Here is a 15,966-nt window from a genome sequence, read left to right as displayed (position 1 = left end):
TATTCTTGGGCATTATCACTTAATTAGACACTGTATGTATCATTGGTTATTACACATATGGGATGGGCCTGCGAGTGTGACAGAAACATGAATGAATCCATACCTGGACTATATCTTCCTACAGATTGTTCTGGTGGAGGTGGAGAACGCAAACCTGCCAAAACAATATCATAAAATCAAATACAGTATTATTATTAGAAACACATGGGATGGGATGAGTATGACAGAAGCAGCCGTGAATTAATACAAATCTTACTTGGACTACATCTTCCCAGGGACTGGTTTGGTTGAGAAGGCAAATCTGGCCAAACAAAACAGAATACAGGAAATCAATGACTGTATGCATTGTTAGACATACTGTATGTTGGGTCTGTGAGTGTGACAGAGACATGAATGTTATCTTGGACTTACTTGGACTATTTCTTCCTACAGCATGGTTTGGTTGAGAAAGCAAACCTGACCAAAAAAGAGAGAATATTTCCAATCAAATACTGGACAGATTATTAGACACACAGAATGGGATGAGCTGGGACTTTGAGTGTGACGAAGGCATGAATGAAAACCGTACTTGGACTATATCTTCCCACAGATTGGTCCGGTTGAGGTTGAGGACGCAAACCTGGCCAAACATAAGAGTATACATAATTAAATATTAGACACATATTAGATACATAAACTAATTAGATACAGATGGGATGGTACTTTGAGTGTGTAAACCTTACCTGGAATATATGTCCCTACGGATTGGTCTGGTTGAGGTTGAGGATGCAGACCTGGCCAACAAAAGACAATGCAGTGTAATGGTCTATAGGTTCTCAACTGGTTTTAATTATATGACAAGGGAACAACATTCCCACCTCTTTCATTGTCAATAAATACATTTTGTCCATATTCTTGATGAAGAATGTTAATATACTCTCTGGTTTGAGACCACAAATCCAACCAAAATAGTGCTGCTAATTGCTCTATATTAAAAATACTGTGATTGAAGACAAATTGTTTAAAAATTTAAGTTCATTATCATTTCTACACACTTTCTACCTGGTTTAAGTCATTTAAGTTCAGTTTTTTATTTTTTTATTTTACTCACACACACACAAACACAACACACTCAAAACCTCCTGCGACCTAAATTGAGGTCGCGACCCACCAGTTGAGAATCGCTGTTCTACATTGTAGCCTAGTGTTCATAAAGTATAGTTAAACCGTCACAACCCTACAGCATTGGGGCTATTCTCTGTGTCACTTGCAACAACCCAGCGGGCAAAAGTGGTGGAATCTTGACGTCTTTCAACCACTTTTGCCCGCTGGGAAAAAGATTAGCATAACTGATAGTACTCATAGATAGAATATATAGGAGATCTACAATGGTCAGCCATAACTCACAGATCTCCGGCAGTCTCTTGAGCTCCGCCCGAAAGCGCTCCACCATTTGATTGACAGTCAGAAGCACCGACCCCGAGCTGAGGTCAGAGGTTACGACAGCGTCCGACCAATCCCTGGTCTGAGGCGGGGTGGAGAGGGCGGGGAATGTCTGAGAAGAGGAAGAAAGAGAGAGAGAGAGAAAAAAGAGAGAAATAAGAGAACAGAGGAATAAATGAATTAGAAAATAACATGTAGTAAGATATATATATATAAGTCATTTAGCAGACACTCTTATCCAGAGCGACTTACAGTTAGTGAATATTTTTTTTTTTTTATACTGGCACCCCGTGGGAATCGAACCCACAACCCTGGCGTTGCAAACGCCATGCTCTATCAACTGAGTTACATCCCTGCCGGCAATTCCCTCCCCTACCCTGGGCCAATTGTGCGCCGCCCCATTAGTCTCCCGGTCGCGGTCGGCTGCGACAGAGCCTGGATTCGAACCAGGATCTCTAGTGGCACAGCTAGCACTGCGATGCAGTGCCTTAGACCACTGCGCCACTCAGGAGCTCATATATATATATATATATATATATATATATATATATGTAGATATATAATTTATAGATATATATATATAGTATATATATATAATTTATAGCTATATATATATATATTAGATATATAATTTATAGCTATATATATAGTAGATATATAATTAAAAAAGAAGAGAATTGGAAAAGTACCTCTTACCTTGTAGCTAAGATAAATTATGAAGAAAAGTTTGGGAAGAAGGTAGAAAAGGTTGGGAAAAGGGTAGAAAAGGTTGGGAAAAGGGTAGAAAAGTTTGGAAAAAGGGTAGAAAATGTTGCTAAAAGGGTTGAAAATGTTGGAAAAAGGGTAGAAAAGTTTGGAAAAGGGGTAGAAAATGTTGGTAAAAGGGTTGAAAAGGTTGGAAAAAAGGTATAAAATGTTGGGGAAAAGGTAGAAAATGTTGGAAAAGGGTAGAAAAGGTTGGAAAAAGGGTAGAAAACGTTGGGAAAAATGAAGAAAAAAGCAAGAAATGGATGTGATGAACAGAAAGAGTAGTCTAACTTTGAAGAAGAGTACGTAGTCGTCAGACTGGGCTAGCTGGGTGAGGCTGGCGCTTCTCTTCCTCAGCTCAGAGATCTCCTACAATAGGAAAGGAAAGAGGAGAAATACTCTATTATTAATAATCCCAGAGGGAAATGGGTTTGTCAATCATAGCAGCAACACAGTCACAAAGACAAAAGACAATCAACAAGATCAGTAGTAAAAAAAACATAGCAGCATTAATTTATTTTATTGTTCACCTACCCTACAGAAGATGTAAATGAGTTGTGTAGCCAAATATAGTACAATGCATCACGTCTTGTGAGATTTAAGTTTTAATTGTACATGGTCCCTTATGAAAGAATAATATTGTGTTGATGGATAATTCTTGTGTATTGTGTATTCAAGGATTGTAAATTGTATAAAATAATTCACCCTTCGCTGCTATTGATATCACTGTCCTCTTAATGAAATAAACCATTCTCTCTGAAATAAACCATTATCTCAAATAAAATAAATGAATAAAAAGAGACCTGCTCCAGGTCTCTGATGAGGCTCTGTCCTCGGTGCTGTGCAGCCCGCTGTGACATCTCTATCACCTCCAGAAGCTCTGCCTGGCTCCTCTCCACAGAACTCACCAGGGCAGAGAACACATGCATGCTGCCCGCCGTCTCATGCTCCGCACACGCCTGGGGAGAGAGGGAGAGGGGGCTGATGATGATGAGAGAGAGAGGAACGAGAGAGAGAGAGACAGAGGAAATAGAGAAAGAGAGAGAGAGAGAGAGAGAGAGAGAGAGAGAGAGGAAAGAGAGAGAGAATTAGAGAGGAAAGAGGGAGGAAAGAGAGAGGGACAGACAGAGAGAAAGTGACAGACAGAGAGAGACAGAGAGACAGAGACAGAGAGAGCAAGAGTGAGAGAGACAGAGAGAGAGAGAGACAGAGACAGACAGAGAGACAGAGACAGACAGAGAGACAGAGACAGAGAGAGAGAGAGAGAGAGAGAGAGAGAGACAGAGACAGAGAGAGAGAGACAGAGAGAGAGAGAGACAGAGACAGACAGAGAGACAGAGACAGACAGAGAGACAGAGACAGAGAGAGAGAGAGAGACAGAGACAGAGAGAGAGAGACAGAGAGAGAGAGAGAAAGACAGACAGAGAGAGAGACAGACAGAGAGACAACCTCTTTGTGTGTATGTGTGTATGTGTGTGTGTACTGTGTCTGTCTGTGTTTGTCTCTGTGTGTGTGTACTGTGTCTGTCTGTGTCTGTGTGTGTGTGTGTGTGTACTGTGTATGTGTGTGTTCCAGAGACCCACCTGTATGTCCTTCAGTGATGTCCTGATCTCCTCCACCTTCCTCTCTCTCTCTGTGATCATGTCCCTCAGCTCCACCTCTGTCAGGCCCAACTGAGACTGCAGACATAAACAGACCAGAGTCAACACACAGCAAAGTATTTATTCCTTATTCCTAGTATGTACATATCTACCTCAGTTACCTCGTACCGCTGCACATCAACTCGGTATTGGTACCCCGTGTATATAGCCAAGTTATCATTACTCATTGTGTATCTATTACTACTTTTATTATTACGTCTTTTACTTTTCTATTATTTCTCTATTTTCTTTCTCTCTGCATTGTTGGGAAGGGACCGTAAGTCAGCATTTCACTGTTAGGCTATACGGGTTGCTTCCAAAGCATGCGATTAACACAATTTGATTTGAACAATGTTTCAAACACCCAGGTTATTTTGTGCAGACTGTCTCCATAGCTAAGGTTTGTACAGTATGTGTTCATTTCACTTCATTAATGTAATCAAATCTACAGTAGTAGCATTGCAATTGGAGTTTCCTACAACTCCACCAGAATTAGTTCACACAGATGTTTCTCCATCACTGTCCCACTCCCCACCTTCTTGATGAGCCATTCTCTCTTGGCAGGTATAACCTGGTGTCCATGGTGCTCTCCCTCCAAACACGCGGCACACACACACGTCTGGTCCGTCCGGCAGAAGAACTCCAGCCCCCTCTGGTGTTCAGGACAGAGAGGCGCGTTGAAGGAGGAATCAGCCGGCCCGCTCAGGGTGTACCTCCGTGGGGCGACAGGAGGGGCGGTGGTGTTGGAGGAGAAGGGTGAGGGCTGGTGGGGGCGGAGGACGGGCGGAGGGGTTCTGGAGTTCGAAGGTCGTTGGAACCTGGTCTTCATCTCCAAAAACAAATCCCCAGGCATCCCACCCATCCCTGGGGGTCTTGGGAGGACCGGAGGACGCTCAACCCCGTTTGACACCCCCTCATTACCACCGCCACCCCCACCTTGACTCCCAACCCCTCCTTCCATCACCATGGCCCCCCCGTCCAATCCGTCGGCCATCTTCTTAAACTGCTCGGTGATCTCCTTCAGGGTGTGGTTGATGTGAAGGTCCGGCCTCTTCCTGAAGCTCTCCTTACACAGTGGGCACACCCACGTCTTCCCTCCTCCTCCTTTAACAACAAGTTACAGTTCATTCAATTCATTCACATGGCAAAATACAACTGATCTCTGAATGGTGACGTGATGATTAACAGAAGAAATACGCCTACTAATAGAAAACGAACTAACACACAATAAGGTTTAATGTACGTAAGTTGTTGAATGTACAGTATATACGTAAACATACAAACAAATGTACATTTATATTTCAGGTAGTGTACAGTACACACAAAGCCACAATACAGTGCTATGAAAAAGTATTTGCCCCCTTTCTAATTTTCTCTACTTTTGCATATTTGTGATACTGAATGTTATCAGACCTTCAACCAAATCCTAATATTAGATAAAGGGAACATAAGTGAACAAATAACACAACAATTACATATTTATTTCATAAACAAAGTTATGCAACACCCAATTCCCCTGTGTGAAAAAGTAATTGCCCCCTTACACTCAATAACTGGTTGTGCCACCTTTAGCTGCAATGACTCCAACCAAATGCTTCCTGTAGTTCTTGATCAGTCTCTCACGTCGCTGTGGAGGAATTTTGGCCCACTCTTCCATGCAGAACTGCTTTAACTCAGTGACATGTGGGTTTTCAAGCATGAACTGCTCGTTTCAAGTCCTGCCACAACATCTCAATTGGGATTAGGTCTGGACTTTGACTAGGCCATTCCAAAACTTCCAATTTGTTGCTTTTTAGCAATTTTCAGGTAGACTTGATTGTGTGTTTTGGATCATTGTCTTGCTGTATGACCCAGCTGCCCTTCAGCTTCAGCTCACAGACGTATGGTCTGACATTCTCCTGTAGAATTCTCTGATACAGAGCAGAATTCATGGTTCCTTCAATTAAGGCAAGTCGTCCAGGTCCTGAGGCAGCAAAGCATCCCCAAACCATCACACCTCCACCACCATGCTTGACCTTTGGTATGATGTTCTTACTGTGGAATGCAGTGTTTGGTTTTCGCCAGGCATAATGGGACCCATCTGTCCAAAAAGTAGACTAAAGTTTGCCAAAAAGCACCTGGATGATCATCAAGACTCTTGGAAGAACGTTCTATGGACAGATGATTCAAAAGTATAACTTTTTGGACGACATGGTTCCGGTAATGCCTGGCGAAAACCAAACACTGCATTCCACAGTAAGAACATCATACCAAAGGTCAAGCATGGTGGTGGAGGTGTGATGGTTTGGGGATGCTTTGCTGCCTCAGGACCTGGACGACTTGCCTTAATTGAAGGAACCATGAATTCTGCTCTGTATCAGAGAATTCTACAGGAGAATGTCAGACCATCCGTCTGTGAGCTGAAGCTGAAGCGCAGCTGGGTCATGCAGCAAGACAATGATCCAAAACACACAATCAAGTCTACATGAAAATTGCTAAAAAGCAACAAATTGGAAGTTTTGGAATGGCCTAGTCAAAGTCCAGACCTAATCCCAATTGAGATGTTGTGGCAGGACTTGAAATGAGCAGTTCATGCTTGAAAACCCACATGTCACTGAGTTAAAGCAGTTCTACATGGAAGAGTGGGCCAAAATTCCTCCACAGCGACGTGAGAGACTGATCAACAACTACAGGAAGCATTTGGTTGGAGTCATTGCAGCTAAAGGTGGCACAACCAGTTATTGAGTGTAAGGGGGCAATTACTTTTTCACACAGGGGAATTGGGTGTTGCATAACTTTGTTAATGAAATGAAATAAATACGTAATTGTTGTGTTATTTGTTCACTTATGTTCCCTTTATCTAATGTTAGGTTTTGGTTGAAGATCTGATAACATTCAGTATAACAAATATGCAAAAGTAGAGAAAATTAGAAAGGGGGCAAATACTTTTTCATAGCACTGTACATACCGTCCCAGTAGGTGGAGATGCAGTCCAGACAGTAGCTGTGTCCACAGGGTGTGGAGACTGGGTTGGTGAACACATCCAGGCAGATGGAACAGATGAACTGGTCCTCAGAGAGGAAGCCACCCGGCCCGGAGAGAGCCATCCTGGGGGAAACGCTAGGGCTAGTGGTCTGGAGCTCTGCAACTAGGGGACAACAGAACACAAGAGTTAGGTGTCATTAAAGAGTTTGTTGAGAGGAAGCCGCCCAGCCCAGAGAGAGCCATGCTGGGGCTGGGGAGACAGTAGGGCTGGCTGGTAGGGCTAGTGGTCTGGAGCTCTGCTGGGGAGAATGTAGGGCTGGCTGGTAGGGCTAGTGGTCTGGAGCTCTGCTGGGGAGAATGTAGGGCTGGCTTGTAGGGCTAGTGGTCTGGAGCTCTGCTGGGGAGAATGTAGGGCTGGCTGGTAGGGCTAGTGGTCTGGAGCTCTGCTGGGGAGACTGTAGGGCTGGCTGGTAGGGCTAGTGGTCTGGAGCTCTGCTGGGGATAATGTAGGGCTGGCTTGTAGGGCTAGTGGTCTGGAGCTCTGCTGGGGAGAATGTAGGGCTGGCTGGTAGGGCTAGTGGTCTGGAGCTCTACTGGGGAGACTGTAGGGCTGGCTGGTAGGGCTAGTGGTCTGGAGCTCTGCTGGGGAGACTGTAGGGCTGGCTGGTAGGGCTAGTGGTCTGGAGCTCTGCTGGGGAGACTGTAGGGCTGGCTGGTAGGGCTAGTGGTCTGGAGCTCTGCTGGGGAGAATGTAGGGCTGGCTGGTAGGGCTAGTGGTCTGGAGCTCAGCTGGGGAGACTGTAGGGCTGGCTGGTAGGGCTAGTGGTCTGGAGCTCTGCTGGGGAGAATGTAGGGCTGGCTGGTAGGGCTAGTGGTCTGGAGCTCTGCTGGGGAGACTGTAGGGCTGGCTGGTAGGGCTAGTGGTCTGGAGCTCTGCTGGGGAGACTGTAGGGCTGGCTGGTAGGGCTAGTGGTCTGGAGCTCTGCTGGGGAGAATGTAGGGCTGGCTGGTAGGGCTAGTGGTCTGGAGCTCTGCTGGGGAGACTGTAGGGCTGGCTGGTAGGGCTAGTGGTCTGGAGCTCTGCTGGGGAGACTGTAGGGCTGGCTGGTAGGGCTAGTGGTCTGGAGCTCTGCTGGGGAGACTGTAGGGCTGGCTGGTAGGGCTAGTGGTCTGGAGCTCTGCTGGGGAGACAGTAGGGCTGGCTGGTAGGGTAGTGGTCTGGAGCTCTGCTGGGGAGATTGTAGGGCTGGCTGGTAGGGCTAGTGGTCTGGAGCTCTGCTGGGGAGACTGTAGGGCTGGCTGGTAGGGCTAGTGGTCTGGAGCTCTGCTGGGGAGACTGTAGGGCTGGCTGGTAGGGCTAGTGGTCTGGAGCTCTGCTGGGGAGACTGTAGGGCTGGCTGCTAGGGCTAGTGGTCTGGAGCTCTGCAGCTAGGGGGCAGGAGCTCACAGGTATTAGGTGGAGCAAGAGTGTGTAAATGTCCCTTTAGTTTAGGTACACACACACACCCTGTGTCCTCCACAGAGGAACACTTGTCTCAGTCAAGCATGGCTGCCTGTGCGATAAGGTAGAAGAATGTGGTTTGTGCACTCTGAATGACCTTTACCCTACTTACACACTGTAGGCCTGCACCTGTCACATCAGAGAGCACCGTGAAACAGCTTACGAAGATGAACAGAGATAAACCATCTCTTACATTGTTGTTCCTGCAGCACAGAGGCGACCTCGACCAGCGCTGACACTGTAGCCTATTGTAGCATCGTAAAAACGCAACAACATGGTCTGGTTGGAGAAAAAAAAGGATCAATAGTCTTTTATGCTATTGTTAGGCCACAGGCTCTGCGTGACAGGAAACGTCTTTAAAACATGCACTATAATTAGGCAATATGTTTAAAACACAAAACAAGTATCTGCAAGTCATTGTCACTTACTCATTCCCTCTCTGTAAGCCTAAGCTGCTGTTTGGGGCTCACACAATGTTACTTTCACACAACACCACCCAGGCTATGTCATGACCACCCAGGCTATGTCATCATCACCCAGGCTATGTCATGACCACCCAGGCTATGTCATTATCATCACCCAGGCTATGTCATGGTCCTAGTACTTATAATTATCTTTCATTTGTTTATGGTTAACGTCATCAGCCATCCTAGGGTGACCACATGTAAAATACCCAAACGTCAGCACCCCCCCCCCCCCACACACAGTGTTTTAGGTGCCCCAGAGCAATACACATTTAAATGACATCATCACTTCTCAACGTTTGTACCGATAGACATAGCCTATTGGATATCATTATATAATAAAATGCATCCTCCAATTGCACCGTCTGCCTACGCCCACACAAATTGTCTCAAGAAAAACATTTATATTTTTAATACCCTGAAACACCAAGTTAGGCATACCTAATTTCCAAAATAGGCCATGGCATCATCACTGTCAATCATGAATGGGAATTCTTCACGTTTTACCAATGAAATGTCCAAACTGCGTCTGCATACCAATCATTTGATCTCAAACAGTTTCATGAGAACACTGAAACTCTAAAATGCTAATTGGAGAACAGCAAAAACAAGCAAAAATGACCCCAGCCATTATCACCTTGGTTACTGTAGCTTCATTCACCTCAGTTGATCTACAAACACATAGCTATGCAATTAGCCACTACACATTAACTCACATTAACTCAGGACTGGGATTGAAACTATAATGTAATAAATACAGAGAGATTACAAATTAATTTGCTTTACAGAACATAATTTTTTGTTGCAGTTTTACAGCTAATTTCCTGCAATTGTACACATTTTTCCATGACTTATGCCATGTTATTGTGATATCTGAGTGAGAGTCACTAATTAAATCAACGGGAACCCCCTGGAGGTCAGGGCCCCTGGGCTGGTGTTGTGCGTGCCAGGGCAGTAATTCGGTCGTTTAGATAGCTAGACTAACTAGACACATTTTCAAAATCACACTTCTTGTAAGTAGTTAGGCTTAACTGTTCTCTCCAAGGTTAGCTGGAATTTTGCCTTGAGGATTAGAAAAATATTATTGGTTGACCATAGGCCTACGACATTGGCCTATGTCATGTCTTGCGCTGCGCAGAATATTAGATCTCAAAAACGATAGAAGAACACGTGTTTAACATCACCAGTAGGTTTAGGCTACCACATCCAAACGATATTATCATCCCCCTTCTGATAACCAGGTGGCGAATCGCATCTCTGCATGTCTGGCAGACATATCAGTATGGATGACCGATCACCACCTCAAGCTGAACCCTGGCAAGACGGAGCTGCTCTTCCTCCCGGGGAAGGACTGCCCGTTCCATGATCTCGCCATCACGGTTGACAACTCCGCTGTGTCCTCCTCCCAGAGTGCGAAGAGCCTAGGCGTGACCCTGGACAACACCCTGTCGTTCTCCGCCAACATCAAGGCGGTGACCCGCTCCTGCAGGTTCATGCTCTACAACATTCGGAGAGTACGACCCTGCCTTACACAGGAAGCGGCACAGGTCCTAATCCAGGCACTTGTCATCTCCCGTCTGGACTACTGCAACTCGCTGTTGGCTGGCCTCCCTGCCTGTGCCATTAAACCCCTACAACTCATCCAGAATGCCGCAGCCCGTCTGGTGTTCAACCTTCCCAAGTTCTCTCACGTCACCCCCCTCCTCCGCACACTCCACTGGCTTCCAGTTGAAGCTCGCATCCGCTACAAGACCATGGTGCTTGCCTATGGAGCAGTGAGGGGAACGGCACCTCTGTACCTTCAGGCTCTGATCAGTCCCTACACCCAAACGAGGGCATTGCGCTCATCCACCTCTGGCCTGCTGGCTCCCCTTCCTCTGCGGAAGCATAGTTCCCGCTCAGCCCAGTCAAAACTGTTCGCTGCTCTGGCACCCCAATGGTGGAACAAGCTCCCTCACGACGCCAGGACAGCGGAGTCACTCACCACCTTCCGGAGACATTTGAAACCCCACCTCTTTAAGGAATACCTGGGATAGGATAAAGGAATCCTTCTACCCCCCGAAAATTGTAAAGTGGTTATCCCACTGGCTATAGGGTGAACGCACCAATTTGTGAGTCGCTCTGGCTAAGAGTGTCTGCTAAATGACGTTAATGTGCCCTTGAGCAAGGCACTTAACCCTAATTGCTCCTGTAAGTCGCTCTGGATAAGAGCGTCTGCTAAATGACTAAAATGTAAAATGTAAATGTAATATTATATATTTTCATAAGCGCAACGTGACTGCAAGTGACAGGTCGGAATGTCTGACTGAAATATGGGACAAATCAACCTTCCCCCCTAAATTAGTGGTGTTTGAATTTGTTGATAAAATGCGGGACATGATTGACTGTCCCGCACAATGAAAGAGAACATGTGGTCACCCAAAGCCATACCAGTTTAAATAGAATGCACTTGTTCACTTCCTTCACTATGTTAGAGGCCCACGTGGGTAACTGGGGTGCCCTGCCTTGATTGGATAACTGATTATTAAAAACATTAAAATAAAATGTGATTGATCATTTGTGTCAGGGGTGGGCCTAAGCCCGTAGTGGGCCCAAGAGGCAAAACAATTTTCGATAAAAACAAGGTTTTTTTTCCTCATTTTTTTCATCTATGGATTATATGGATTATATTTCTATGTTTGGTTGGTGCTGTCGGTTTGCCTTTTTGCAGATTTCAAAATACAATTGCGGGGAAAATGTACAGTTTGGAAAGCGAATGCCTACTGCTGAAAAGAGAAGACCTATCTGTCTGTAGAACCAATTGAAAAAAATAATTCTCAACAACTTCCACATTTTAACTGACACACAATTTCCTTCTAATATTGTATAATCTGAGTGTCGCTTCATTGGCCTGGGCTATTCTTTGTATTAATTCAAAACCAGATTGATCTCAGTTTGTCGGTCAGAGTAGCCACTCGATTTCTTAATCCGACCCTGCAAGTGACACACAATTTACTGTAGGGCCTTCTCTGAAAGCTGTTTGCACTTCAGCTGGCTATACACTGCAAATAAAATCCTCTTTGTGACATGACATTTGATTTTCCTATAGGCCTAGTTACAGTTGACTATTCATCACATGGATGGACCGAGATGAACATAGTTGTCATCAGTTCATCAGAAAATCCTGAAAATAACTGTCTTTGATATCAGTTTGTTCAAAGAGGTTGGGAAACGTTAGCGACCTCGCAAACAAAATGCAAATCAAACAAAATGCGGCGTCATGTCAGCAGAAGTTGTAGGTGCTTTTACGACAACTGGGAAGTGGGAACTCTGAAAAAAATGAGGTCATATCATGACGTTGGTGATCTTCAGGTTGGAACGTCGGAGCTCTAGAAAGATGCCCGAGTTCCCGACTTGGAATTCCGAGTTGGATGACAGTTCAAAAATATATTTCCCAGTCTTTGAAAGCACTGAAGTCGAAAATTGAAGCATTCCGAGTTCTGAGTTCCGAGGTCGCAGTTGTTTTGAATACAGCATAAATTCCCTCCTGTTTTTTCGCAGCAATAGGTGTCTTCATAACGACAATCTAAATAGGCTACGACTGCTAAAATTGCTTTACCTTGTTCTCTGCATTTCTCTGTTTGTTATTGGTCCATCACACCGAATTATTTAATCTGAACTATAGAAGTGATTTATAGTGAATGGTTAAGACATGTTTTTTCAGAAAACATTATTGTGAAATGGTATTAATAGAAGTCACAATGCTCTAAAATAATCATATTTTTAACTGGAGTAATACATCAAATTAATGTGTGGCTCCAGGCTGCAAGATGGAAATGTAAAGAGAGAGAGATCCATAAAGAGACCAGTATATCAAGAGAGTTTTATTCTACTATTAATCAATCAATCACTAGCCTATTATAATTAGACAGTCCATAGTGGAGTTAATCGGTTCCTCTGTCCTCACCTCTGTGCGCCGATCTCTCTCTCCTCTTACTTCAACTTTCTGACCGATGTTATCTTGCTTGCTGCATACATTCCAGGGTTTTTATTTATTTTTTACTATTTTCTACATTGTAGAATAATAGTGAAGATATCAAAACTATGAAATAACACATATGGAATCATGTAGTAACCCAAAAAGTGTTAAACAAATCAAAATATATTTTATATTTGAGATTCTTCAAACAGCCACTGTTTGGCTTGATGACAGCTTTGCACACTCTTGGCATTCTCTCAACCAGCTTCATCTGGAATGCTTTTCCAACAGTCTTGAAGGAGTTCCCACATATGCTGAGCACTTGTTGGCTGCTTTTCCTTCACTCTGCCGTCCGACTCATTCCAAACCATCTCAATTGGGTTGAGGTCGGGGGATCCTGGAGGCCAGGTCATCTGATGCAGCACTCCATCATTTTACATTTACATTTTAGTCATTTAGCAGACGCTCTTATCCAGAGCGACTTACAGTTTAGTGCATACATTATATATATTTTTTCCCCCTGTGGGAATCGAACCCACAACCCTGGCGTTGCAAACGCCATGCTCTACCAACTGAGCTACATCCCCTGCCGGCCATTCCCTCCCCTACCCTGGACGACGCTGGGCCAATTGTGCGCCGCCACTCTCCTTCTTGGTAAAATAGCCCTTACACAGCCTGGAGGTGTGTTGGGTCATTGTCCTGTTGAAAAACAAATTATAGTCCCACTAAGCCCAAACCAGATGGGATGGCGTATCGCTGCAGAATGCTATTGTAACCATGCTGGTTATGTGTGCCTTGAATTCGAAATAAATCACAGACAGTGTCACCAGCAAAGCAGCCCCACACAATAACACCTCCTCCTCCATACGTTACGGTGGGAAATACACATGCGGAGATCATCCATTCACCCACACCGCGTCTCACAAAGACACGGCAGTTGGAACCAAAAATCTCAAATTTGGACTCCAGACCAAAGGACACATTTCCACCAGTCTAATGTCCATTGCTTGTGTTTCTTGGCCCAAGCAAGTCTCTTCTTATTATTGGTGTCCTTTAGTAGTGGTTTCTTTGCAGCAATTCGACCATGAATGCCTGATTCACACAGTCTCCTCTGAACAGTTGATGTTGAGATGTGTCTGTTACTTGAACTCTGTGAAGCATTTATTTGGACTACAATATCTGAGGCTGGTAACTCTAATGAACTTATCCTCTGCAGCAGAGGTAACTCTGGGTCTTCCATTCCTGTGGTGGTCCTCATGATAGCCAGTTTCATCATTGCGCTTGATGGTTTTTGCAACTGCACTTGAAGAAACGTTCTTGTTCTTGAAATGTTCCGTATTGACTGACCTTCATGTCCTAAAGTAATGATGGACCGTCATTTCTCTTTGCTTATTTGAGCTGTTCTTGCCATAATATGGACTTGGTCTTTTACCAAATAGGGCTATCTTCTGTATACCCACCCTACCTTGTCACAACACAACTGATTGGCTCAAACGGATTAAGAAGGAAATAAATTCCACAAATCAACTTTTAAGATGGCACACCTGCAATTTCTGAGGCTGGAAACTGTAACTTATCCTCTGCAGCCTATTGCTGTGTGCGCATTGCTGCGCTTATAATGTGAAGAAATAATAGCGTATCAACATTTTAAGCTAAACGTTCTGATCTCTTGCATCAGCGTCATTGCGTTTATTAATTTTTTATGTTCAGTAGTTGTATGAATTTGGATCTATCGTCCCAGAACTATCCCAGAGTCTGTTTGAACTTTCCTAGACATCCCAGATATTTTTATCGACGGGACGCCCTTAATTTCGAGCCCTGGCTATATACTGTATTTAGCTACCTACGGGAGGAATAGCTAGCTGGCTAGGAGAAGGAGCTAGGCCTACTGTGGAATAGTACCAGAGAAATAGTCTGTGTTTTTGAGTCTACTCTACTGCTAGCTATTGTTAGCTAGATATTTACTGCTAGCTATTGATAGCTAGATATTTACAGCTAGCTATTGTAAGCTAGATATTTACTGCTAGCTGTTGTTAGCTAGATATTTATATGACATCTTTGTTGAGGCCTAGCTAGAAATTGAAGGAGACACGTGCAAAATATGTGCCTTCCTAGTCTCAGTACTTTCTACATTTTTTAGGACTTAGTTTGGGGTCTCCACCTGAGACCTTCCACACATTTACACATGCCTAGGCAGACGCTCTCATTTTGCAGACGCTCTTATCCAGAGCGACTTACATGAGCAATTAGGGTTAAGTGCCTTGCTCAAGGGCACATCGACAGATTTTTCACCTAGTCGGCTCAGGGATTAGAACCAGCGACCTTTCGGTTACTGGCACAACGCTCTTAACCACTAAGCTACCTGCCGCCACACATGGCTCCTCCTGGTAGATATGTATGGAATATAAATAAGCTAGGTTCAATATAATATTATCATCACAAGTCTGATAAAGTGTAGCAATTCTGCAAACTAAGCACCACTGGCAAACTAACTCACGATCCATCAGGTGACAGGTGTACAATAAGCTACTGTTGTAGACACACACACACACACGCACCGCACACACACTGCACTGGCCCACATTAAAATATATGCAAAACGCTTGCTTATTAGCTAGGAATATCATTTTGAGATGGACCTAGATCTCTCAGTACCTGTTCTGTGGTCCTTGAGACTTCCAAGTGGATAATGTCCAGTGTTCTGTCTTCTGTCAGTCTCCCCCTCCTCTATCTCTCTATAGTTTTATCCCTGTTACACACTTTTCCCCTTTTCTCACTTACTTTCTGTCTCTTTTCCTCACTGTTCTCAACAGGTATCCAGAGTTAGACTGAAGTTGTTGTCATCATGATGCAGTAACTGCATACTTTACACTTGGTTCCTCCCTCCTCCAACCAATCCAACCAGCCAGACAGGTGTGCAAACCAGGTTCAGGTATGCATTTCAATGCATGATTCTATCTATCTTTCTCTCTCTCTCTCTCTCTCTCTCTCTCTCTCTCTCTCTCTCTCTCTCTCTCTCTCTCTCTCTCTCTCTCCCTTTAAAGGATTTGTAAGGATTAACTCATGGCACAGTTCAAGCAGTACCTCTCTTTACTCTCTCACCTACACTCCCATAACTAAGGTAGCATTTTCCCAGAGACGGAGGCCCTTTGACGCACACAACCATATTACATGTGTTTACTCTTGAGTGAGAGAGTGGCTGGCAGTTTAGGCCTAGTAAGATATCATTAGGCACGCAATACACAGGCTACACCTGTGGAATGTTATTAT

General features: G+C 44.4%; 1 protein-coding gene across 1 annotated transcript; it reads right to left on the bottom strand.

Moving 5' to 3' along the window:
* Window positions 1-103: 103 nt before the first annotated feature.
* Window positions 104-15,499, bottom strand: LOC121561889 (E3 ubiquitin-protein ligase TRIM47-like; the record flags this gene model as incomplete). Its single annotated transcript, XM_045222826.1, has 12 exons — window positions 15,352-15,499; window positions 6,757-6,936; window positions 4,345-4,913; window positions 3,753-3,848; window positions 2,973-3,128; window positions 2,461-2,538; window positions 1,387-1,534; window positions 723-773; window positions 569-619; window positions 412-456; window positions 257-301; window positions 104-154 (listed from the first exon to the last, which is right to left on the bottom strand). Coding segments are annotated over exons 2-12 (1,429 nt in total), but the record flags the coding sequence as incomplete, so codon positions are not given.
* Between the last annotated feature and the right edge of the window lie 467 nt (window positions 15,500-15,966).

Source organism: Coregonus clupeaformis, chromosome 1 (assembly GCF_020615455.1).
Source record: "Coregonus clupeaformis isolate EN_2021a chromosome 1, ASM2061545v1, whole genome shotgun sequence".
NCBI classification, from domain to species: Eukaryota; Metazoa; Chordata; class Actinopteri; order Salmoniformes; family Salmonidae; genus Coregonus; species Coregonus clupeaformis.
Note: the sequence above shows the minus strand (reverse complement) of the source record. Positions and strands in the feature narration are given on the sequence as shown.